Source organism: Falco naumanni, chromosome 16 (assembly GCF_017639655.2).
Source record: "Falco naumanni isolate bFalNau1 chromosome 16, bFalNau1.pat, whole genome shotgun sequence".
Taxonomy (NCBI): Eukaryota; Metazoa; Chordata; class Aves; order Falconiformes; family Falconidae; genus Falco; species Falco naumanni.
The window spans coordinates 5,365,065-5,391,487 of record NC_054069.1 but is presented as its reverse complement, the minus strand read 5'-3'; the positions used below and the strand labels follow the sequence as shown (position 1 = coordinate 5,391,487).

The 26,423-nt window shown below is 46.0% G+C and overlaps 1 protein-coding gene across 3 annotated transcripts; it reads right to left on the bottom strand.

Moving 5' to 3' along the window:
- On the bottom strand, positions 1-26,222 carry LOC121098302 (beta-galactosidase-1-like protein 2). 3 transcript variants are annotated; one of them, XM_040616144.1, is made up of 20 exons: positions 26,111-26,222; positions 23,188-23,247; positions 21,727-21,924; positions 21,073-21,141; positions 20,661-20,756; positions 19,002-19,110; positions 18,598-18,690; positions 15,610-15,691; positions 13,044-13,108; positions 10,727-10,811; positions 9,585-9,722; positions 8,843-8,923; positions 8,503-8,609; positions 7,977-8,123; positions 7,495-7,566; positions 6,517-6,595; positions 5,219-5,306; positions 3,281-3,395; positions 2,222-2,338; positions 1-1,736 (listed from the first exon to the last, which is right to left on the bottom strand). In XM_040616144.1, the coding sequence occupies exons 1-20, from the start codon at positions 26,191-26,193 to the stop codon at positions 1,650-1,652; spliced, it is 1,971 nt and encodes a 656-aa protein (XP_040472078.1). In that variant the 5' UTR covers positions 26,194-26,222; the 3' UTR covers positions 1-1,649. The 3 variants fall into 3 exon arrangements, with proteins under 3 accessions (XP_040472078.1, XP_040472079.1, XP_040472080.1); XM_040616145.1 differs by lacking the exon at positions 23,188-23,247; XM_040616146.1 differs by lacking the exons at positions 1-1,736; positions 2,222-2,338 and having other exon boundaries at positions 3,285-3,535.
- Between the last annotated feature and the right edge of the window lie 201 nt (positions 26,223-26,423).

Below are 26,423 nucleotides of genomic sequence, written 5' to 3'. Positions count from 1 at the left end.
TGCACTCCAGCAGATATATTCTGTTATTGTACTAGCCTTCCAAGTTCCCTTCAGTCTGCAAACCCTAGAATGGAAAGAGACATTTTTCAAGGACTACAGAGTTTTCATACCATTTAAATAGTTGCCAACTGCTGTCCTCTCCTAGCTGCATGTTTTGTTTCACTAATCTTAATTCCAGTCCCTGCTCGGTTGCAACCTTCCCTCTTTGGAAGGAACATAACTTTCAGGAAAACGTCAAGGATCGAGTCCTGAACACAACCCTGCACATACACTCCACTCTCCTCAAAGCTGGTCACACGAGCCTGGGCCCTTCCAGCTTGCACAGAGGCTACCGTGGTCCTCGGGAGCAGATACCCATGGTCAGTAAGACCAGCTCTGGCCAGGATGGAGTGTATTACAGCTGCACTGTCTGTTCTCAGTTTTAAACAAACTGTATTTAAATTTGTTAAATAAAATTATGGTTTCTAAGAGCCAGAATACCCTGAAACTCCATTATCAGAGACAGTGCACATGTTTGGTGTTTCCCTCATAGCCTGAATCCTCTGGTTACTGGAACAGAAAACAGGGGCTGAGTGACTTCTTGGAGATACTGAGCAGATTTGCAGCTTGAATTTGAGCTCTTCCTCTCCCTAAAGACATGGCAGCTTCTCAGTGTCTGTGGAGCCGGTGAGTTAAAAAAAACACATGTGATGTTTTCCTAAATCCCGTGTTTCTGTTTTGAGAGACAAAAAGAAAGAAAACAGGACCCAAGTTCCCAAGATTTCACAGCAGGTTTAAATAGAAAGTATGGATGTGCTCTCCCATTGCAACTATGTATGCAACCCCTTCTATCCCAGCCAAAATCTGAGCCCTGCTCATTTTACAAGGGAAATTTCATCTTAAGGTGCGTCCCATGAGAACAGGGAGGGGGTGGATGGCTGGAAGACTAACTTGGCCTCTTCTGCTCCTGCACCTCCTCCTTGGACATTCTCATTCCTGCCTGGGCTGAAACACCATGGTATCTTTGATAGAGAACAAAACACGTTTGACTTTTTAAAACTGTTTTTTTCCCTTTTTGAGAGAGACAACCTCCATAGTAAAACTTAGTGGAAAAAAAGCTTAAATTAAAGTAATTTGACAACCAGCTTGGCTTCCAACAAGTGAACAAGTAATGACCTTTTTGCAGAGTGAGTTGCTAAATTCTGCCTGGAAGCACAACAAAATGTTTTTCCACACCTGGTTACTCACATGTTCACCAGCTATTTTCTCCCTATCTAATTATAAAAACGAGGAGGCCAGCAATAACACATTTTTAAAGTCACTAGAGAGCTGAGCTCAGCTTTCAGTTCAGATGGCTCCAGTTCTTTCTCTCTCCTGCCTCCAGCACCTTTTTACTCCCCCACATTCATCAGACAGTCCGTAACATCATACACAGCCATCCAAGCTGTGGGTCCTCAGTAGTCCAGGGAGACGAGCTTCTGCATCCATCTATGAAACAATGGAGTCTGGTTCCTTTGGGGCCCGTTCTCTCTTCTGAACTTACTGCCAAAGAGCAAATCCTTTACCTGGGTCTAGTGGAAATTAACATGCCCAAGTGCCTGGGCCATCGCGTCCCCAGACATGCAACCAGGAGTATTCAAGATGAACCAAACATGGGAAAGAAGCTCTCGTCAGTCCACATACTGGGTCCTTCCTAAATAAGGTATGTCGACAGATTGTATTATCCGTCCTGCAGTGCGTTCTTCAAAAATTACAATCTGCAGAAAGAGAGACATATGAAGTTTCTTCATACAAAGGCTAAGTTACTTCAAATATTTTTAGGAGGAAAAGGCATACAATCACAGCAGGGGAAGGAAGCGTCATTTAAAGACATCAATCAATATGAGTCTGAACAGTAACTGTGATTCTTCTTCAGCACCACATGATGCAGAAAATGAACCAGCATCTAATCAGGTTTGTCTTGATTTTGGACTTGATGCAGTGCTTTGAAGTTTAGCTGCCATCCTCATCATGTCTTAATGGTTGTCAGAGCCATTACAGCAGCAGCTTTAGAGCAGCACCTTCCCTAATTTTCACAGATCTTGGGAGATAACAGTCTCCTTCCTCTCTGCTGTGCTGGTTTTCAGCTAGAGATAGGCAAGTAATTTACTGCATTAAATCCCCTAGCTCTTTGGGACATGACTCAGAGCAGGATCTTTAATAATACCAACAAGCAAAGAGAAATCCCACCAAAGCCTCTTACCTCATTGCTCCCTTTCCATAACCAGGGGCCAGGAAGGTAGAGTGTTTCCTGAGGTCCAATTTTCCAGTAGCGGCCCAGGTTCTGACCATTGACAAAGACAACTCCTTTTTCCCAGCCCTAGAATCAAGAGTACACCGAATTCCTGATGCAGCTGTATCACCCAGTTAGCACTCCCGCAGGAAACTCACATTCTTTCCAGCTGCTTTCTGCAGGTTTTCTGCTTGCTTTCCCTGTGCCACTCCCTGAAGCCATGAACATTGAAGCAAGCCCTGCTGAACAGGAGTTACCTTTACTGTGCTAATTAAAAGGATAAAGCTTTCCAAAATGTGCAAGTCATGATTCATGCTTGTACAGGAAACTTCATCCTTTTGAACAGACATATCTTTATTTCTTCCCAAGTACGGAATATCTCCTCTCACCTATTTCCCAGGTGACAGAAATACCGTATCGCTACTGACTAGCGTAATTTACAACAAAACATAAATGGAAGAGTGAGCAGTACAATAATGACTGGCATGAACCTTGGCTCTAAGGGAGTGAAATCGGAGGAGGAAGTTTAATAGCATTTAATATCTCATCTTAAGTTCTATGGAAAAGCAGCAATCTTCCACAGAAGGGAGATGTGAACGCTAACTCTCATGCCATGTCTACAAAGAAGTGACTCCACATCCCATTGAGGAGGCAGGAAGAAAACCAGTGCCTCCTTTGTTCTTTGTGCCCGTTACTCCTCTGCAACTAGAAAAGAAATAGCATTTGTATGTCAATAAAAAAAAAAGACATAACTGTTCATTAGCAGCTCTGCAGGGTCAGTATTGCACACGTTTTCTCATCAGGACCTCTACAGGCTGAACAGAATTACCTGCCAGCATGAGAAGACTTCTACACCCTCAAAATAATTCTTTCTGCAAGATCAGAGGAAGACTACAAAACTACAGACTGTAAGTCAGAGCTCAGAGCTACTACACAAGTGTGTTTTAAACCAGCTTTTAGGAAAAAAAAAAAAAAACCAAGAAAATCAAGATCAAGAAAAAATAGGGGGGAGAGAAAAATAGGACTTGCCTGTAGCTTCAAGAAAGTGTCCTGTGGCTGATGCTCTATCCACAGCCTTCCACGAAAAAAAGCTGGACCGACAAAGTAATCTGGGACTGCGCTCCATCCAGCAGTATGTTGCAAGCTGTAAAAGAATGACCAAACACAGCAGGCAAGCACCAGGCAGCACTGAGAGACACCACACCGATGTCGAGACCATTTCAAACCACTGCTGACAACGGCAGATGGATGTTGTTACAACAGGGTTGCTGTCCCCTTGCACACCTGAAATGTCAAGCCGTTGCTTTCTAGTGGTAGGGCCTAAAGGTAACACTCTTCACGCTGGAAAGGGGTGAAGTGGTCATCTCCTGTAAACGTTCAAGGCAAGCACCTAGCCGATCTGAAGTGTACTGGTGGTGCGTTTCAGTCTTCATTATCCTAGGCCTGCCACATCACTGACACACCAGTTGCTGGTACAAGAAGGGGATGTACAGGGCTATCACCGTCTCTAATATTTTACAGCAACATAAAGATCTCTGCTTCACATCAGCTGCTCAAGTGCCCGTCCTCCTTCAGATATGACGGTGCCATCGTGTATGCCTTAAATGCGCGTGGCTTACGCAGGCTAAAGGAAAACTTGCAGAATTGATAAAATTCAAAACAGCCGTTTCTGCCCATGCTCCTACCGAGGAACACGAACACATCCTTGGGAGTGCAGTAATGAGGGGCAATCTGGCTTTATTTCTTACTTGTGGCAACAATTCGGGAGCAGGGGAAAAACAGAAGAGAAAATAAGGGTTGTAGGAGTCCCACAAAAGCCTTCAGCTTCTGGCAGAACATGTTCCTTCCGACCCTTACAAACTGCACCTCTTGCATTCAGGGAAGTTATTGATCCAGTGCAGCTTGACTGCTACTGAATTATTCAGCTAAAAGCCTGCGACAGTTCCTTTCACAGTACCGTGTGCTCCAGCCTCCTGCACAGTGACTGGAAGCTGATTGTCTCTCATTGCTGCTGCTCAAATTGCCAGTAACCGATTGCAGCGTTGACTAACCTCGCTTTTGTCTGTGCATGGCAGTTCATTTGCTTTAATATTCCTCACTGAAAATATTCTTCTAAAACCCTGCAGTCAAAGGTTACGCGAGTTACCCTGTCAGTAAGAACCCTTCAGGTAGCCCCCCAGCACCTGTTAAGATTGTCCTTAGAAATTTCAAAGTGTAGACTTTTTTTTTTTTAAAAAAAAGCCATTTCAGTTTAACATGGGCTCTCTCTCCTTCCTACACAAAATGCAGGATTTGGGGGATATCTTGGGGGATGCACATGTGTTACTTTGTGGTATTAACAACATCACTGAAAACTGTCTGGATGGTGGCCAGCGTCCATAGGGCATCTGTTGCCTTAAACGCTTGCTAAGGTTTTCTATATCTACTAACAGGCTCCTTGACTTACCCCATTAGATTTCTTTTTCCGTCTTTCTTGAATTAAAGCAAAATAACTTAAAAGAGAGGAAGCCATCTGGACTTGTTAATGTACTATTAGTAGCTTCCTAGAATTAATCCATCCCTTGTGAGTTTAAATAGCTAAATATATCAGCCATACTGTGAACTTCAAGAAAGACACAAACTTCTCCAACATGTGGGTGTGTTGGGAGCCACCCCTTTGGGTAAGCCATGCTTCCACCTACCCAACTTAACCCTGCTGGTACAGGCTGCGAGGAATTCTTGAAATCCTCCACAGTGGGAATACGTTTCATCCCCAAATAATGGTATAGATAAAGCAGCACCATCTTCTGCGCTATTTCGGGCAAAGGCATCAGCAAGGAACCTAGCAGTGCAAAAATCCACCTCCCTCGTTTTACCTTGGGTTGCCTTTCTGATAGATTTAACTGCTACCTATTAGATTTTGTACTGCTGGTAAACAGTTTGTTTCAAATGAGGAAAAAAAAAAAAACAAATTTAAATCCAACAAACCTTTTCATGAAGCCAGGTTTCATCTCCAAACTGTAAATCTTGAAGTTCCTCAAGGGGGTTTTATTCAAGAAGACGTCACCAATTAAGCCTGCAAGAGCAATGGGGGTAATGAAGAGCCGAAAAACAGCTAAAGCTGATAGATTTTCCTATCTGAATGCGAGGAACAGCAGGAGATGGAAAGCGGCCACATTCTGCAATGGAATTAGAGTCCATATGGTCCCATTGCTCATCCAGATTGAGTGGGGAACATTACTATACTTTGGCCTCTCCACTCTCTCCTTTGCTTCAACTCACCAAGTTGTTAAGCACCCTCCAAGCAGAAAACATTGCTGGCACACGCAGCAGATGGGGTTTTGTTGTTATTGTTGGTTTTTTAGTTAGCTGACCATGTACACATTTTTTTTTTAAAGTAGTAAATCAGTTACTTCTCTAACAGGCACAGCAAAATACAACACGGGCGAGCACTGATGTCCAGTGCTGATCCACTGCTTGCCATCCAAGGATCTCAAGACACCTTAGCAACTAATTTACCTTTAACACTCTCTTGTTAGATAAAGTTATTCTTCATGTAGCAGGCAGAGCCCAGGTCCTAATCCAGCCTCCTAACTACAGGACTGCAGCTGAGCCTGCCTAAGCAGTGCAGAGGCTTTATGCAGTAAAGTCTTCTTCTGCAGTAAAATAAAATTAGTACAATCACGTGCCTAACTCCATTAGTCTATTTTGTATAGTTTTTGCATACAGTTCCCCACTAAAATAGAATCCTGGGGTTCTGACCTCTTCCAGCTCTACAACTGTGTGTGATAGACTTGAACATTTTAGTAAATTCTGCTCAGCAGGATGTAAAATTCATTCCCCCTAATACTGTGTCAATTTTAAATGTAGCGATCCTCCAATATCAACTCCCTAAGGGAAAACACAGATTAAAAAAGGTATTTTCCTTCTCTCCCAGTGAAGTAACACGCTCACAGAGCAAGAGAAAGGGTACCCTAACATCACCGGGCAAACCTAGAGCAGAGTAAGATCCATTGATGGCCTTGGGCGGAGTTGTCCCCCTAGAAAATAAGAAGCCTTAACGCAAGCCATCAAGCAGCATCTGTGATTGCTGCAGACAGGGAGTGATGAAATGGGTTTTTTAACGTTTTCTCCATCACACCGTTTCCCACCAACTCCAGACAGTAATCTGGGCTAGCACTACGATAGCTGCATTGGGTCTTCAGTTTGGTTCTGTGTAAAGCACACGAGAAAGGCAGTGCCGCAGTGTTTAAACTCAGAGAACTATCTAGGACAGTTTGACTTACCTTTCCTCTGTTCATTCAACGCCAGGCCATAATTGACACGACCGCGGTTCTCTACCAAGAGTCTTAGCTGCCTGAATCCCTGTTAAAAAAAAAAAAAAAAAGGAAGAGCATCTGCCTGGACCAGTGCGCAGTACGTGCTCTATCAGCCATAATACTTGGTTAACAGAGGTCAGTAGAGGTGTTTTAAGAGGGGAGGTGGCACCGATACCTTTGGCAGCTGCAATTTATCTGCTCAAAGTTCTAAATTGTGTGACAGAACAGTGTCCCCCTACCTTTCAGCTGTTACAAATAGTTATGCCGCTGAGGAACTCTCAGCCTTTTTATGAAAGTCTTTTTTTCTGTTGTATTTTTAAGTACCATCTTGATATCACCCACAGAGCCAGAAATGAAGTTTGACATAGTACAGGCTTATGTCATATAGCTCTCCCACAAGTCATAAGAACAATTAGTGTATTAACCCACTCGCCTGCTCTGAGGAGCCACGCACAGCGCTGTTGACATGCATTCAATCAATATACGAGTCTTATTGCCAACTTCCACCAGGGTAAGACTACTCTCAGAGCTAGAGGCATTCCCCCTCACTTCATTTGAGACCCAGAAGGTGCAAAAGCCCACAAAACCCTTAAAATATGCGTTGTGCTAAGGAAGATGAAGCCTACACAGACTTAACCTGCACAAGCAGGGTGCCAGTACTCCATCTCTCCAGTTGTGGGTGTGGCAGGAAAGCTGGCAAATTTTGTGCAGCAAGCATGACAATATGAATTTTCTCCGTGCAAAAGTATTCAAAACCCCCTTCTCAATCACAAATAGTAACTTGGCAGTAATTCATGCTGTATTTCACTACTGAAATAGTGTCTAATGAGGGTATATAACAACTGCTCCCTGTGTCAGGCTACCGTATCAGCTAGTTAAATGGAATAGGTGGTCTTGGTTCTGTTATCCACACACTATTGCTGTGAGCAATCTCCAGTTATTTACCTGTCCTTCAGGAAGGGAGAGCTCCACTGTGTTGTAGTCCAGCTCACCAACGTACATGGTGTTAACAAACACCTGCAGAACAGAGCACAAGAGAGGAGAGCAACTTCTCATCAATTATGCTGTAATCACGTGTTGCGTAGGTTACTGAAGTTGTATTTGGGGAGGAAATTGTCTCTACTTGAAACTAGAACTCAGCATCCATAACTGTGTCACTGATCCAGTCTAGGTGGGGAAAAAAAATAATCACAACATTTCTCAGAACATTCAATATTCTGATGTTTAAAGATATTGTAAGTTTTAGTAGACTGGAACCTCAAGCTGATTTACAAATGATAAGGACTGGAGTTTAGCTGAGAACTGAAAAGGGCAAATCACACTTCTAATCTAAAACTTCCCATTTTCCTTCATGGTTGACCCTAGCTGCCAAGAACAAAGCATTTACATCTGACTGAACGTAGTCACAGTTACCCTCTGCTCCTTACCTGTGCTCGGTCACGGACATGGTCCCTTGAATGCAGATGTCCACCACCGAATATGACAGTCTCGTAGAGCACATACCCATATGACTGCCCACTGCTGTCATTTAGATGCAGATTCTCCATGTTAATGGGAAACTCTGACTTAATGGGCTGCAAAGGAGAAACAAATGCAATGGCAGAAGTGGCCTCCCCGCATTGACAGGCCACGTAGGAGCAATTCATTTCGGATCAGTGTTCCACTCTGCCACGGGTCACATTTACCCTGTAAGCCTCCTGAGGTCTGTTCCAACCTGAATTACCTTACGACTCTATGAAAGCTACAGCAATGAAACCAAGGTACCAGAAAAGGGTGCCGAGGACCTGCAAAAGTGGAATTCCAAGAGAACAGAAGCAGCAGTAAAAAAGGTGAAGTAAAAGATTTGCACGTCCTTGGCAAAACATGGGATAACAAGCCAGCACACTAATCACCTTTTCCACCTGCGAGGTGACACCTTTTACTACTGAGATGCATTACAATTGGTAGTACTACCTGTAAAAGAGATGGCAACACATCCCAGAGAGGGATATATTGATGCAACAGGATAGCACCATATGACGCCTTGCTTTCAATCATGGGAGGGAGAGGAAGAGGCTGGCCTGTGATGCAAAAAGAAAGAGAAAGATGGAACAACTATTTCAGATGCAAAAACCCAACACAGATTTAAGCCCCCTCCAGGCCTCCTTTGGTCCTCCCTCCCATCCTTTGCAAAAAACACCCAGCCAGTCGACCAGGCAGCTTCAGAGGGCTCCAGCAGAAGGGCCAGTTTAAACAAGTCTCTAATTTAACACTGTAGGTAAAACAGTATTTTGGTTCTTGGATTTATAATTACCAATGATCATGCTGAAGAGTTGTCGGAGCTTGAAAAATTTGGATGTATAGTCTCCAGCCTCTGTCAGCACAGCATCGTAATCTGAAAAAGCAGTACACGTGTTTTAAAAACATACAGCAGCTCTGGGACACCCTTCATGTATGCTGTCACCAAAGAAGTAAAAGCCCAAGACACAATTTTCTTGGCACCGTCTGTACTGTGGAAACCTGTACGCTTTTATCTGTGCAAATGTAGCTAGACAACCAGAGATGAGCTCAATTTGGAGACAAGGAGCAATGTACTTTTCGAGATCTAATTTGCATGTATCCAGAATTTCACACAGGATAAAGTCAAAAATTAACAATTTTAACAAAGGGCTGTTGGGATGAAAAGAGCTTTACGGTACAATTTGACTTGGTAAAATTAAAAACCAGAATTGTATCTTGGATCACCATCTTTCCCTAGAAGGAAGGGCCAGCATGGAGATAACATGAAGCAAAGTCATCTTCTGCACCTTCTATTTCCCGTTGGGAATGAGGGGATGCTCCACATCCTGGAAGGGGTCTGGAAATAGGAGACACTACTGTAAGCCCCCTTTGAGACAGGCATTTGCTTCTGAGCTATGCTCCAGCTCGTCTCTCCACGATAAAGTGGTTGTACTAATAATTTCTCAGTGCTTCTGCCAACTGTAACTAGCCCAAAGGGTAGCCTACGCTGCCCTGTCACGATAGGTGCATGGGCAAGGCAGTGACAAAAAACTCACCGTAACTGGTGACATCTGACTTGTACTCATCAGCCTCCAGAGCACCGTTCATGAAGCCAAAGTTGGTGCCTCCGTGAAACATGTAGAGATTGATGGATGCTCCTAATTTGAGGACGCTTGCGACAGTATTCACCATTTCTGCAAAGGAAGGGCAGTGCCAGGAAGGCCACAGACCAAGAAGCTAGGCTAACACTTCCAGTAATTCAAAGCAGACACAAACATTCTGGTGGTCCTTGTCAGTCAATCACGCCTGTGTAATTACAGCGATTTGTATTTTGCCCTCAGTAAGGGCAGCACGTCCATTGACACATCAGGACATAGTAATACATTCAAATATACCTCTCCCATAGGTGAAAAAGGGTAAAGCTCATGTACTTGAGCTGGAATTTTGCTTTGAAGCACAAGAGTTTTAAGGACTACTCAACCAGACTCCTAAGCTCAACACATTAATGACCCAATTACAAAGACAATTGCAGGAGAATGAGAGAGTCATTAGAATAGTCTTATATAGCTCTGTTTTCACTGTACTTTAGATGCCCTAGAGGTTCTGGGGTTGTTGGGGTTTCTCAGTACTTGTCTTCCTTCCTAGTGAGCTCTTAAACTAGAAAAAACCTAACGCTTTTCAGAAGGTGCAATACTTGCAAAAGGCTTAGGTTCATCATCGTTTATGAGAAGTGTTTATGGGCCAGACAAGTAACGCTGCTATGGATGCTTCACAAAACTTGTGACATCTTTACAAAATACAGATAAAGTCTTCACAAGATTTAGATTAGCTCAGGAGGTGAAACAGATGATTTAAGTCACTCGGCTGCATTTTTTTTAAATCAACTTAGGCACAAGCTCTTAGGACATGTCACTAATATCTTCAGATGTTTGGCTCTCTGCACACCCCACAGAGTTCCTCTTCAAGAAAAAAAATATTGTTTTTTTTTTAAAAAGAGCTGCTGTTTACTAACACTACTAAAGAAAATCCAAGGCACAGCAATGTGACCCACTCGCGGAGAGATTATTCATTTACAAAGAGTCACACAAAGCAAAGGTTACAGCGGGACAGAAATACGTAAAGGTTGTATCTCGTTTTTCCGTGACCGTTTGCCGAGCACTAAGCCCCCCTAGCTACAAGAAGAGTATACGGTGCTCACCGTCTGCATCAAAGACATAGTGAGGGCCTCCCCAGTTATCAAACCATCCGGTCCAATACTCCATCACCATCTTTGGCTGATCTCTCTGTACCAAAACAAACCCAAAGAGTTAAAATGGAGATCAGTCTTGCCCTCATCCCTATTTTCTAGAGAAGCACTGTTCAACTGCAGTTTGGCAACGCTGTTTACAAGAGTGTTTTCTTCTCAGGCTGGCATAGAAAAGGAGCTAAGGAGCTCTGAAGAAGATGCTGTGGGCCAGCAAAGCCCAGAACCGGTAAGCAAAGCGGACTACTCCTCTGCTAGGCACAAAGCAAAAAGCACAGCACACAATCGGGTGATACCAAACAGTTCTGGATACTGTTGTTTGGTAGAGCTGTAGCAAAAAGACAAACCCACTGTCACTGTTTAGCTTCTGGTAGAAATACACATTTATAAATGTCTGCTTATCAGCTACACCACTGCCAGCGGAGGGTTTGCAGGTGCACCGCAGCCAGCGCTTGCCAAGGTAGGAACAGCAGACCTTAGCGGCTTAATGCCTTTTTAATGCCGCATATGGTGTTGGCAGGAAAGAATTAGCCTTTGCAGGAATTAGGTCTTCATTAAAAAAGCTGTGCACACAGAGCGATTGCTTCCCATTTGTCACCACTTGCCAGCTCCCTCAGCTCCTGTAGAATTCCACCCAGCCCCATCACACCAGACAGGACAACATGTGCTCAGCCTGGCTGGCACTCCTTCCTCATGGTATTTATTTCTAGACAAGGCAATTTTGCCCTTTATTTGATAGGGGCTTTATCTGATGCCACGTGAAATGGCCGAGGTAAGTGGCATTAAAGAAACTCATGTTTCATTAGGAGAAAACAACTGCAGGTGCCTGTAATAATTTAATTGTTCCAGGTTCAGACCAGCTCTTGGAAATACATTTAATCAATCCGTCCCCAGTAAACTGCTTGAAGAAGGAGTTTTATCAGCCTCTGGAATAAAAGACCATAACAAGGCAAAGATAACATAGCTTCATAATCCTTACAAATATGCATGACAGGCTTCCTATCTTGTCATTAGTAAGTGTGGCAAAGGAGGAGCTGCTTTTATTGGGCCGTGTTGCATTCAGCTGGTGGGGAAGGTGCCACCTTCTGTTCGTTTGCAGGGTTTGGGGAATTTTGTAAGACCTAAAGAAGGCGAAAGCACCTGCAGCAGAGCCTCTTTTGCCTGTATAGGAAAAGAAAACAAATTAAAGCTGCAGGATTCAACGTTCAGCATGCCAGCAGCAAGGTTTCCTTTCACAGTCCAGGCAAAAGACAAGGGAAGAGATCAGAAGAGAATTGATCACAGCCAGGGGCAGCTGTCAGTTTTTCACATCTTTCCAGGCTGACATTCAGAGCAAGCAGAGCAACAGGGAAGGCAGACGACAGAGGATGCAAGGAGAGAGAACCTGTCACCAAAACGCAAAACTTGTTATTCCCTCACTACTCCCTCAACGCAATCAAGATGCTTTTTGCATCAAGTGTTCATTAGGCCGTTCCCTGCCCCTGATTCACATCTCTGACAGCACAGGGGGTTAAAGAAGCTCAAGCGACACACAAAATTGGAATGTTTTTCTGCAGGGAGCACTGTTAAATGCCAGGTAGGCTGGGCTGCAGAGAAGGCAGGCAGAGCCTGAGACCACGCTGTGTGGAAGGTGTTTTGTGAAGTTACTGTGGAAGCATATGTGAAATTAAAGTGTTCCTCTGACTGAAACAGGACCAAATGCCTAGTGGAGCCAATCCTCTCTTCTGCACAGCATGACATTAATACAACTTCACATTTCTACACTGAATAGGAGGCACTGGAGAGGTCAGAGGCAGCCCTCACAGCGTACACTGAAAGAACCGCAGCAGATCACACCCAGCATTTGAAGACTACAGTTTTCAGACATGCTCTTGACGGCATCCGCAGCATCAGGCTAAAAGAGCCTGGAAAAAAGATGACTGAAGTCCAAGAGAGAAGTCTGACAGTTCCAAGGTAGGATGCTACTGGGCATCAACACTTGAAAGCATGAAGAACTCAAACCCCTGACAGCTAAACACAGGCCACAGCTGAATGGAAAGCCTTTAAGAAGGTGCTGGATTAACAGCATGCTTAAAACCTCCCTCATTTTCCAGAGAAATCATCATAAGTATCTTCACTGATTCCAGAAGGATTTGGCCCAGTCAGAAGGAAGCCCAAACATTTGTTCAAAAAAAGCCCCAAACCAACACACAAAACCAAAACAGACTGCCAGTGCTTCATTTCTAATGCTGACCTGGAAAATCTAAAAAAAAAAAGTTTTTCTGCATCTTACCTGTACTGTGTCCAGATATTTCAGTAGCCCAGGTTCCAGTTTCTGAAAGTTAACAGTGGCCAGTGCTATTGGGAAAAGAAAAAGGTTTTATTAATTCAGACACAAAATGCCCAGGAGACAGACTGCTTAGGCCTCAGCCCAGCACAAGCTCGGGGGAACTGGAACATCTTCTGAACCACCAATACAACCTCCTCAGACATTTACCATCAAAGTCTTCACTTAGCATGCAGAATCCAACCGGACCACAGCACACAGAGGAATACTTGCAGGCCATCATTTTAGCTCTAACACTCACTGATACTTAGAAAGAGAGAGCATCAGAGCAGCTCATGGGGTGTCACAAGCTTTAATTAGAGGCTGTAAAACACTTGGAGATCCTCAGATAAAAGGCACCACATGAAGGCAAACTTATTATTAGAAAGTCATATCTGGATGCCACACCGATCTCCCAGGCTTTAGCTGCAGGAATCGCTACCCTGGCAATATCTTACAGCTTGTCATGTCTGTGGGGGTGGATGAGAGAAACCACAGTACAAGTGAACCAGATAGAAACTGTAATTGGAAGACTTATCTGTGCTTCTGCCCTGCACAGCACGGAGGAATCACCAACTAGTTTGTGTGTGCTGCATGTACAGCGAAAGCTGCTGCATGATCTTCAAGCACCGGAGTGGGAAAACCTGGCTGCAGGCACTGGTGCATCAGAAGACCCCAACCCCGTATCAGTGCCCCAGCCCCTGCTACACGTTTGAACCATTTTCATACTTTTCTAGCCCTCGGTCGCATTGATATTTCTCCCAAGAAACCTGGAAAATGCAGGAGCAATGATATAATTGAGTATTAAAAACTGACTTCTTACAAGAGAGCTGGTATCAAATCCAGCCCCAGTTGTGTCAGAGCACTTCAAACGGAATATTTACAGAAGCAAAAGCTCACTTCTCACTATTTATACCTTGATTTTAATAGGCTGACCTATGTAGTGTGCTAAGCTGAAAAATTTCACACAGGCAAACACAGTGGGAGAATAAAATAAAATGTGGGTTTAGCACTGATGTAATACATTAGCTGGCAATCTTGAAGGCAAACACGCCCGATTCTGCTTTTCATGCAGATTAGCAGCACACCATTGAAAACGGTGTAAAGGTGCAGAGAACCAGTCCCCAAAGCCTGATTCCTCGTTTCCCCAGTGGGTGGTTTTCACGTGCACACAGCTTTCCACTGTGGCGTTTCAGCCACGGCTTGGAGGCAAACCAGAGGTTTTATTTTGTCACCCGTGAGCTCTCAGAAGGGCCGTACGGGTCAGACCAGAGCCACCCAGGCTGGGATTCTTGCCACCAGCTGTGCCTGTGAAGGGAGGAGGATTGCAGGCGCTGCACAGGTACTTGGAGGCTGACTGTGATTTTTTTCTATACCTATGAGCCCGAAGGGACCCACAACAACAAAAGCTTTCCTCCCTGTCCCCTGAAATGAAAAAGCTGCTGGAGAAGGGCTACAATGCTGTAGTCGCAGGTCCTTCTACAACAGACAGTTTTCTCTGCAGAGCACCAGGCTGACTGCTCCTGGCGTTAACAGGAACCTCCAGATGCTTCTTGGAAAGAAATCAGTACACCACTGATGAACAGAATAAAAAAAAAAAATAATCACAGAATCACTGCACTAGTTTTCAGCTCCAGGATGGAGTCTTTTCTCTATTTTCTTACGCATTTCGACAGTGGATTTTGTTCTGTCTCCCTTACAGCTTTTGTAACCACCTTGCTGCTATACCGCTTTGAGCCCTAGTTATTCCACGCATCTGATTACTTGACATGCTGACTCTAATGAGCAGATTGTTATGACATCTAAGAGGCAAATTGGTATCAAAGAGCTCTCAGCATGCAACACACTGGAAAAGACAACTCCAAACAAGAACGAGCTCTGAGGCAGTAAACATTCCCAGAGAAGATGGTGAGGGCTAGGCAGGGATTGCAGCCCAACCCTGCTGCATGTCAGCTCTCTGGCAGGGAGAGAGTGACTCTGTGTGGTCAAGGCTGAAAACTACTGCACATCAAACAAAAATACCATTGAGACCACTGCTGTACTGGTGAAGGGCCACGAACTTCAGCGCTACTGAATTTGCCCCTCTCACACTGACATATGAAAACGGGAGGAAAAAAAAAAAAAAAAAGGAGGGGAAGGTCTTTCCCTTTAATCATCTCCATGCCTGAGATTACAAAATGAACAGTATTTATGACTGAGCGATGACAGGGGCACTCAAAAGACTGCACCCTGCAAACACTTAATTCAGGGAAGCAATTACTACTCAGGCAGGCAACTGGCAGAAACAGAGGAGAGAGCAGAGGCCAAGCACATAGTAAATCTCAGCTGAGCTGGATGTGGAAATCCGAAAATCAGTATACACGATGCCCCAAACAGTCAGATTTAGGGCCCAGTGAAACTCAAACAGCTGCACCTCCACTTCTTCACAGAGAAAAGCAGGAGGGATGCTAAGCAGCATTTTTAAACACTTGATAGAATTACACTTTTTAAAAAGCAAAGGGAAAACGGACATTCTTTTGCATTATGCACATACCTCCTTCCACTAAGCCAAATGACAGCCCGTTCTTGTTGTCTGAGGTCATTAACAGTTCCACGATCCCTCTGTTTAACAGGGCCTAAATCAAAAAGAGGAAAAGCCATTGTGTTAACAGCCTGAGTTTAGTATTTGTCAGGATATTAAAGCATTAAAGTCCACGATCACCTTCTCTGGGGATAGCTTGAAACTGGCGGTGGCTTGGTAAGAAATACTATTCCTGTGACATCTCCCATTCCTGCTGAAGCTTGCCTGCCTACTTTTTCCAGCTTAAAGACAACTGAAAAATATGATTTGGTTTTAGAAAGCTGGATCGGTTTCTCACTGATGCATCAAGCTTCAGGATTTTCTCTTCTTCTTCTGAGATAAGTTTAATAAATAGCTTCACAGCTTTCCATCAGAAGAGGGCTTCAGGTAGAAGAAGAAAAAGAAAAGCTGCTCGCCCTTCCTGCCTCAGCAATGGAAGCTGAAAGGAGAAAATAGCTGGTTTGCCAGTGAATGCCATCACAGGACAGCTCAGGTACTGATGTTCTCAAATAGTCAAGTCTGAACGCATCTACTGCTGCTTCAATATCGCAGCACCGTATGAAACAGCACCCTAAGGTTCTTAAAAAGCACATGCACACACAAGGTTCTTCCTGACAGGACTGTTCTCTTACAGTTGGTTTTTTATGGAACAGTGGCTGATGTTTGAAGGAGGGATTAGGAAATCCCAGTTGCAAATTAACCCCCCTCTTCACTGAACCTGCCTTGGAAGTCACTCCTTCAGCTTCAAGGAGCTTTGAAAACAAGCCTTCATTCTCTTAATTGTAAATTACTAACTGTAAAAATGGTGGTAAAGATGCATCAGCTCGCACAGGAGTTACCTGTGTCGTGCACCAACTAGCTAACGCCTGCTGCGTGTCTGAAGAAACCTTCGCGTACTGCACACGCCTGCACACCCTGTGCACAAAGAGTAGACTTGAGCATGACACACAGTCTCCGTTAGAGAGGCGTTACAACGTGGAGTTTAAAGACAAACCCAATTCAGAGTTAGTGTTTAGCCCGGTTAGTTAGATGTCAACATATCGTCACTAAATCAACACCTGAACAGATGCTGGTATCTGACAAAATTCAGCTACTGAGGGAAACGGAATTTCTAACAAATTTTATTGAGAGAATTCTTTGGGCACTGCATTAGTAATAAGTTTCTTCCCCTCCCTTTGAGTGTAAGTGCGGAATGGAGAAAAGGCAGGGAGCTGCCACACATTGAAATGCATTACAGGGTTTCAGGGTGCAGCAGAGAAACCAGGAATAGAAACAGCGTCTGAGGCAGACACAGGTGTGTGCTCAGCTAATCCCAGCTCCGGCATTCTGTGGGGAGGGAGGCGCCAATACACCCTTTCATGGCCTTCACGTTTTGGAAGGCAAAGGCGCTGCACCCAAAAGAGTGAGATAAAGACAGGGATTTCAGGTTTAGTCTTGAGTTGTGGGGGGGTTTAATGGGTATATTAGTTCCAGGAAGATTGCCACACTTATATATGCTAGACGCAGATGTGAATTAATCAGCTTGCCACATTCAGAGCTCAAGACCCAAACCAGAACAAGACTAGGAGCTCCACCTCACATTAGATACCACTCCAAGCAAAAAGGAAGCCCTGCGAATCCTGCTTTCCCACATTTTCATCTGTAACCACTATAATAGGCTTCCTCAGCTGTAAGTTGCACGCAACACCACAATATGACGAAACAGCCCTGCAAAAATACACCCACGGGCCTGGCAAGGAGATCTGTTCTGACAAGTCTGTGAAACATCAGAAGCTCTTTCATCGCTGAGATATGGAAAAGCAAGCCCCGAGCTGACGTGCTGTTCAGGCACAACAGTGTCTCTATGCCCCATTCGTTCAGGGCTCTGGAAGCCATTTGTTTATAGGCTTGCCACTGGTGGGACACAGGGAGGGAAACTAGGCAGACAGACAATTCTGACATTACCAGTTCAGAGGGGCAGCTAACTCTTTAACTTGTTGGTGTGTATGCTTCATATTTAACCTTCTAAGCAATGTTAACTCACTCCATGAGATGGAGTTAGTGCAGGACAGACAGCACTCTAAGCAGATGAGGACTCCTGCCACACGATGGATTTGAAGAGCCTCTGTACACCTCAAGCAATAGGACACCCTCGGCCAGAGCTAACCTCAGGCTGCTCAGGGCGAAGCTGAGGCACCCGAAGGGTTTCAGAAGGATCTCATAATGCTGTAGCAGAAGAGCAGGGAACACACAATTTATAGCACATAGGCACCACTGGATGGATAGCCCCTTCACGTGCAGCAACGCTTTTAAGCACTCAGTGAGAAGAAATGAAACAACGCACCTTGTAGGACATACCGCAGATCTTGTTAACTGTCTGCCTTGCAATTGTGCTGGGGGCAAATGAACAAGTCAGACTCAAGTGAGATCCACCAGGATATTTCAGTCTCTTTGGGCACTGGCCAGCTCTTTTATCACTCAGTTCAGAGGCAGGAGCCAGGGCAAAGTCTAGTCTCCGTTTGACAAGGGTAAGGGAGGCATTAGGCAAGTTAACCTGCCTGATGCTGAGCTCCAGGTTACACAAGTTTAGGAGCGTGCTGGTAGCTTGTTCACATACACCTTCGCCCCAGGAGTGTCAACAAAGAGAAACCTTTCTCTGACATTGTCTAAGAGAAGCTAAAAAGGACCAGCTGCAGGCAGCTTCCTCAAGGCCAGCTGTGTGTTCCAGACACTCTCCCATCTCCCTGTCACCCTCTTCTCTGGAAGACGTAAGAACACAGGCTTATCAGTGCTGAGAGGGTCACATGCCATCTCTTCCACTCCAGGAAGAAACACCAAGGAAAATGCACTGGATTACGCACTGACACTTTCAAGAGTTTCTGAAGCCATGCACAAAAGTTTTTCAAAAGAAAGAAAATAGTATAAGGATGGTGGTTCATGAGAGAGATTCACCACAGAAACAAGTAAATGTGCCAACGTTACCATTTTAACATAGGTCATGTAGTTTGGGTCTTTGGCGTAGGAACCGTATTCGTTCTCCACTTGCACTGCAATGATGGGACCTCCCTTCTTGTACTGTTGGGAATAAAAAAAAAAAAAAGAGTTGTTCACCATGATTTCTAATCAGAGGGACCAAAATCACAGTGGCACTGGCTTGCAGCAATGATGCACAAGTCTCAGACGGACCCAGCTCCACCCTCTCGTCCTCCCGAAGTCTATGCCTAACGGTACAGCTAGATCCGGAGAGCTGACAGGCTACAGTCCATACTGGGTCCTGAAGGGATAGATTTGCTGGTGCTTCAACCTGCTGCCATTACACACAGCTCACACTCATCTGTGCAGACAGTCCCCACTTGGGGACAGAGAGGGCAACGGATTGTACTTGCCTGGAGAGGGACGACAAGAGGCATTAGATGATCAAAATAGGCATCCACAGCTTCTGTGAAGCCCTTGTACGTTGTCCTCAGCTGCATCTCTGGGTCTTGTAGTAGCCAGCTATGAGAAAAGCAGCAAACAGAGTCTGTTAAGAGTCTCCTCCAGTCAAGGCTGCCAGAGGTGACACCACCCACCGACATCAAGTCACTTCTGGGCAGGAATCATTGATCTTTCTGTGTCACTTGGCTAAGCCTGCAGCGCAGGCATGGACCACATCGTGAGCCAGTGAACGGCACCATGTGAGGCTATCTGTCACTCACACTTTTAAATGAGTCCAGACTGCACTTGCCAAACTGTTCCCCTTCTTTTTGCTCTATATTTTGTGCCTAGGCTCATGTCATTAACTTTCCCACTAAGATTTCAGAGGCTAACCTGGTTACTCTGGAATACCCTGCATCCCAAAGGGCCCTCTATAACCAAGTGCTCCCTCATAACCCCCCAACCTTCGCTCAAAACAAAGCTTCTGGTAATTGTTCTCATGGTTTCTGTTGCTGATTTACAAGACTTAGTTTGCTGGTTTGGGATTAGCACAGAAAAGGGCAATTTGTTTAAGAGCAGAACAACGTAGTTCTATAACCACTTAAGCAGAGCGAGCTTGTACCTTCCTTGTCTCTGCAAAAGGAGACAGTAACTAACAATGCTTCCAGAGGTCTGAAAGCTTCAACTCCTGTATGCTATACGCAGCTCAGTGAGCTTACAAAATCATGACCTCTTTATCTGTAAAATGAGAATAGTACTGTCACTCTTTATCAGAATTTTTATCCGTCGGATAAAAAGAATACACAGGTGATGTGGCAATGACTGACAATATCTGCACTTCCCATAATATAATGTGGAGTTAGCTACTGCCTCTGGCCACAAGCTCTCAGGAGTAACTCCCTGACACACCTTCACAGTTCTGCACCTGAACTCTCTGATGCCACAGGCAGGGCATTCTAAAAACTGAAATGATTAAAAGAAATAATCCTCAAATTTTGTCAAGTGTCTCCACTGAGGTTCATGCTCTGCGATGGTAAGGAAAACAAGTGGTACGTAACCTGGCACTGGTTCCACTGGGATCTAGTAACCAGGCAAGTCTCAGTGCTGATGTATACAGCTCAGCTCTCAAAGCCGCTCACCAGCAAGCTCTGTGCTTTAGAAGAAAATACAACAGGAGGTTGGAGAAGTTATGGGTCTTTATTACTGCCAGCCATATAATATGTATGTTCCAGTAGGAGTTTTAAATGGACCCGAGATGAAGCAAATTCTTACATCAAGCTGCAAATTCTACTATTGATATTACAGAGTCGAGTTGCAACAGCAACGGAAGATAGGTTTCCCCAATTCTGTTTTCTTGCTGTAACCATTATGCCATAACACAATTATTATTTTAAAAAATAACCACTCAAAAAAAAATCTGGTTCCAGGCTTACTATCTGTACTGCTTAGGAGAGCTCAGTAACATAATGAGTATTTGCCTGCTTTGGGGACACAGAAAATAAATACTCCCACCTAACAGCCAGCCATTCTAAATTTTTGAAGGAGGCTCAACTGTACGATCAGAGGTTTTTGTTTGGGTTTTTTGTTTTCCCCACAGCCTCAAACGCTTGCCTCAGCTGAACAACACTTACCTGGGCAGCCCACCAAGGTCCCATTCAGAGCAGATATAAGGTCCAGGACGCAGAATCACCCACAGTCCATTTTTAGCTGCCAGTGAAAGGAAGGCCCTAGAGATACAGACAGCATAATTATTGTCTGACTGCACATTCCTACTCCATGCACTCCCAATACACCAATCACCATGAAATTTAGGTACCAAAACCAGGAGAAAATTGGTAGATGAAGCAACTATACTGAACTGGTACTAAACCTGCAGGTTCCCAGGACTCCAGAGAGCAGGGGAAGGAATGAGAGCTGCCACTGATGGATCAAGGGACGGGCTTCACTTCAGAAAGTGGAAATGACACCTTCAGCTGGAACCAACACACCCGCCCTCCCCTCAAAACAGAGGTATTTAATAATAGAGCTGTCTGTACCACATACTCTAGATCCAGGTTGCGACTGAAGTCAAACTTCCCTCGTTCCTGTTCATGAAGGTTCCACGGCACGTACCTGAAATGCAGAGTTAGGGCAGTGGAGGCAAAGGGCTGCAAAGGGCGTTGCATTTGTGAAGCACAGAAAAAACCCCTATGCACTGCCTTTGTTAGTCAGTAACAGATCCAGAGATTACTGCATGTAGACATTGCAAGTGTCTATTTACATATAATTTGTGCCTTCCTTTCGTTTTTCTGACAAGTCTTTACTTTGTTGCACTCTTTTCCTATGCTCTGCTACATCTGAGTTTCTCAAGATTGTCAAATGTGGTCTCTAGGTGTATCTTTCATTCTCCAAACCAGAGCAATTTCTAAATGGCAAGAGTGCTGAGCGACTGTTTCAGAGCGTGACCCTTCTGCACCGCGCCAGCATTAAGGTGGCACTTCCCCAGTACGTCTGACAGCTGCCTGTTCCAGCCCGTATTTGAGGATACTGCAGTGTGTGATGCTTAAAGAAAACCTGAGTCCCCACTACTCTTTTCTGTGTCTTTCTCATAATAAGTACAGAAAGACATTGCCATGGCCCGCTGGAATTAATGACAAAGTCCCACCAACTACTAGTGAAGAGGGGAGAGGCTGCAAGGTAGGGAGTGAGGACACTTACGTCGTGAGGGTGTTTAAGCCACACGCTTTCATTTTAAGCATGCGATCTTCCCAGTATTCCCTGGGGACTCGGAAATAGTGCATCGAGCCTCCAAATATACGGAAGGGCATGCCCTCCAGGAGGAACTGTGAGTTTTCTGTCTGCAAGCCTAGGGTCCTCCCCCATAACTGCAGAGGGATCAGCTCACTCCAGTTAAACCTAGAAAAGAAGGAGAAGTATATGAGCATCCAGGCTGTAGCGAAGGAGGAATCTGTCCCCCTGAGAGAGGCTGCTTATTTCACTCTACCTGGCAGGATCAGCTCTGACCTTCCTACTTCTTATATAAATCATGCTTTTTGTCATATAGAGCAGGTAGATTTTTCAGAAGGCTATAAAACAGATGGAAGATCTGCTTAAGATGAGCATTTAATATTCATTTCACTAGTAGCTTCCATCCTGGATGCCCCAAGCCCCTCTGCCACACTCTACAACCAAGAAGTAGCACTGCTCAGGCACAGAATATGAAACCAACCTGCTGAAAATATAAGATGGGTAAGTTTTCACTCAGAATATCAGCAAACACTTTCATAACTTATGAAATGTAAGATCTCCCTGTTTTGCAGTGGGATCACACATGCTGGCTGATTTCCAGCTCCCTGTTCCAACAGCAGCTGCACGTCAGCATTGCTGCCCTGAATGCCTTGTGGTCTCTGGCACCTTCCAACTCAATGCGTGGGAAAAATAAAGACCCCCCCATTCACTGTGAACAGAGAACCTTCCCCTTAATTTAAAGAACCCACCTGGATGATATTCATCACTCAGGAGAGACTACACCAGCTGTCACCACAAACTTACCTCTGCCCGCATTGCTGCTTGTACTAACTCCTTAATATGTTATTTGCCAAAAGAAACAGAACAAAGGAGATGGCAGGTTCCACAGCACTTACCAGCTGTAGTACTCATGCTATCACAGCCCTACTCGGGTCTGTTCCTGCATGCAAAAAACTACCTCTATTGCCTTACACAGCTCCCTGGTTTGTGTTGGCTGAACCAAGAAAACATTTTATCAACAAGTCCAGATCCAAAGCAGTTACACTGCCTGCACCAGAGCATCCCAGTTCCACAACCCTGAATACACAGAAGAGTTAGACAATAGCGGCTTGTTCCTCTGAGACATTATCGCAGCCAGATGCGAGAAATGAATTCCTGTCTCAGCAAAGCAAGGGTGGCCCACACATTTGAGAGAAATGTCACATTCGGAGAAGATGGAAATATCTAGGCCTCCAGCTGTTTTCTATACTACACGTCGAGCGGGTATGTGCAGAGGGCGAGGACTTCTCAGAACGCAGAGTTTACAGGGATTGCTAACCAGGAGCCTTCAGCGATTAGCTGTCCTCCAACACAAGACAAGGAGACTACAAAGGAACTAAATCTAAGACTTCCAGGATACTGCACAGGCTGGCTGACAAGCACAGAAGGTACCTGTATAGCACAGCATTCTCACAGGGCTCTGAAACGACCGGCAGCAGGCATGGGTAATACCTGGAAAAGGAAGCCTAGATTAGATATTCACTGCCTTCAATGAGCACTCGCAGGTATTTATTGTCAAACCATTTACAAAAAATAGTGCTGAGCGAGGAGAAAGTAACATATCCCATTCGGAAGGTGGTGCACTAATAACAGAGCTTTTACGATGACAGTGCAGCTCGAAGTAGGAAAAATAAGCACGAAATACCTAATTGTCATATTTAAAGGATGACCGCCTGAGTAGAAGCAGGATGAAAAATGCTCATCTACACAAGAAACTAGGTACAGTCAGAGAACGATGATGTAAGGCTAGGAAACGGTGGCATTGCTCCCAAGGAATTATTGTGAATTTTTTCCAGCACAGGAGGTGGTTCTCAGTCCACACACAGGATATCCTCTGGCTACTTGCCCTTCTATTGTCCTAGAACTGCATCTTCCACAGATTGCAGCTATTGCAAATCAGAGCTCAAAAGAGCAGCTATACCTGCTCCTGTTGCTTGGTGGCAAGCCTGAGGCAGGAAGCTCAAAGGGGTCTGGAGACACAAAACTCCAATTTTTAAAGACTACGTTGGAAAATACCTAAGTTTCCAAATTGCTTCTGAGCTAGGTACAGTCCTGAATTATCCCTGCACACAACAGTACTGCTAACTGCCACTGGTGCCGGAATGAAGGCTGTACTCAGGAAGCATACACAGGCAGATAAAAATAACAAATCACTTAAGCTCATCTTAACCTTGGGCATAACTTAGCTGGCAAGTTTCCATCAAGTTTCCTACCTTAAAACTCCCCGGCTCCAGTGGTTTTTCTCATGAAGGTAGGAAGCTCCCAGGCTCCCAATGTTTTCAACATATTATCCTGGATATCCTGAAACCCACATGTCTCACTAGGATCTGTTCAAGTGACTCCTGAAAAAAACTTCTGTAACTCAGCAGAGCTTCATCCTGTTACCAAACTGGATTTCCACCGCTCAAAGCCCACCTGGGCCCTGTGCTTCCTCTTGAGAGCATTGTATAGCTTCCCGTTGATTTTTTCCTCACTTCTATAATGACAGCACAGGTTGCAAGAATCTTTTTTTGTCTTTGCTAAAGGTTACTGGCCTACTTTGGTCCCTCACTTCCTCCCTGCTTCAGGAAAGTCTCTTTTTTGGCAAAAAAATAGCATGGGATGACCAGGTTCCCCTACAACAGCAGCTTCAATATTGGGTTGGACAAGTTAGTGCTTCATGAAACGATCTGTCTTTATAAGATGTAAGTTGAAGTGCAGAACACTCCAAGCAGAATAGGAAAGTCACAGTTAACTGCCAAACCAGCTACGCTAAGGCATCCATGCCTGTAAAACAAAAACCTAGCTGAAGTCACCTCTGCGTGAGATAGAGATTTAGCTTTGGTGCTGGTCTACCGCATACCCAGAGCAGGGAGAACAAGGTAACTCAAAAGACAGACAGACAAAACAGGGCAAAAAGCACGTATGGAGACCATTAGTTGCTTTGCCGGTGCTAAAGGATGCACTTCAGAAGACCTGGACTTTACAGTTAATCCCTAAGCTCTACTTAGACCTGCCTCAGAGGGCTTTGCTGTTTATTCCGGGCTTCCTCTGGCCAGGGAAAAGTGAAAGCTTGGAGTTGCCTTCCCCCATGAGCTGCAGCCGAGGTCCTGTGCCGGTCAGGGGAGCCCCAGGTGCTCTTTCAGCACGGCCGCACCAACCAGCACTGCATTTTCCAGCAGCATTTATTCTCCAGCACCCTGGGCCACCCAGGGAAGCACTGGATACCCACGGAGACAGTGTTTTATAGATACACGCTCACAGGAGGCAGACTTCCATGCTTTTATCAAGTATCAGCTTGCAATAATCCTCAGCTAACAACCTCTGTGGCACAAACCCAAGACCAGCTACAAAAGAACTTTACTTCTAATTGTGCAAAGATTTATCAAGGCTTTTCTGTAGTTTTGAGCATCAGGTAACTTGCTACTATGAATTTAAGAACCCGTCACAAAATATCCAAGTCATAAAAGGAATCTGAGTGGTAATAAATAACCGCATCTTCCCTTGCCTCAATATTATCTCCAGCACTTTGGGGACTTCAGGGACTGAAGAGCTCCCGTCACCTGGCATGGAGAAGCTCCCGGTGCAGACATACCCCTCCAGCAGCATCACGGGACACGCTTGTTGGGAAGAGCATCATCCCCCAAACGACCATGACCTCAACCACACGGGACTGAAGCAAGAACCTCCAGTAACTTCTTGTTACTGCAGGTGGGCTCCAGAGGGACGGCCCTCGGCCTGGAGCGTGCAAAGGGGCCCAGAAGCAGCAAGTCCAGGGGGTTGTGGAAGGCGAGGTGGCCCCCAGGCCTGACGCCACCGGGAAGAGCAGAGCTGGGGCCAGCGGGACACGCGGTGTGGGCGTCGGAGGCGTCGGGGGCACCGGTGGCAGCCTCAGAGCCGCGGGTGTGATGGAGCCATCGCTCCGCCAACTGCACCATCCGCGGGATGGCCAGATGGAAAGGCCGGGAGCGCGCAGGCTGGGGGCAGCGTGAGCCGCAGGTGGGACGGGATGTGCGGCGCTGCCGCCTGGGCTGCCCGCACCCGTCGCTTCGGATGGGACAAGAAGTTGCGGGGACAGGTGACAGGTGACATTTATGTGAAGCTCTCCAGCCTGCCCTGCGCGGCGCCAGCTCCCCCCCGCCCTCCCCACGCCGCTGCCCGCGGCCAGCCGCGATGCTCCGCTCGCCGCCACCCTGCGGGGCCGCAAGGCAGCCCCCGCCCCCCCGCCCCATCCAGGCGCCTTGGCCCCGCACCCAGCCCCGGGTCCCAGCGGGGACCTGCGCCCAGGGGCCAGCCCGCCGCCCCCCGCCCTCGCCGGGGCCGTGCCGACTCTCACCTGCGCAGCACCAGCCACAGCACCAGGAGGAGGAGCGCCGTGCCCCCGAGGCGGCGCTGCCGCCGCCCGCCGCACGGCCACATGGCGGCCGCCCGCCGCGGCTCCGGCTCCGGCCCCGGCCCCGGCCCCGGCCGCCGCCGCCGCCGCCGCGCCCCCCCGCTCCGCCCGCCGCCTTGGGCCGCTCCGCCCGCCGCTCGCCCGCCATTGGCCGTCCGCCGTCACGCTCCGCCCCCGTCGCCCCTCCGGCGCTTTCGATTGGCTGCCGCCTCGCCCGCCCGCAGGGTGGGGCGAGGGCGTTCGTGCCACTCATGAG

Coding starts and splice junctions, on each gene's coding strand:
- LOC121098302 (XM_040616144.1), bottom strand. CDS start 26,193: ATGTGGCCGTGCGGCGGGCGGCGGCAGCGCCGCCTCGGGGGCACGGCG. Junction 23,248..26,110: donor CTGTGGCTGGTGCTGCGCAG/GTGAGAGTCGGC, acceptor TTCCTTTTCCAG/GTATTACCCATGCCTGCTGC. Junction 9,723..10,726: donor CTATGTCTTTGATGCAGACG/GTGAGCACCGTA, acceptor CTTCCTTTGCAG/AAATGGTGAATACTGTCGCA.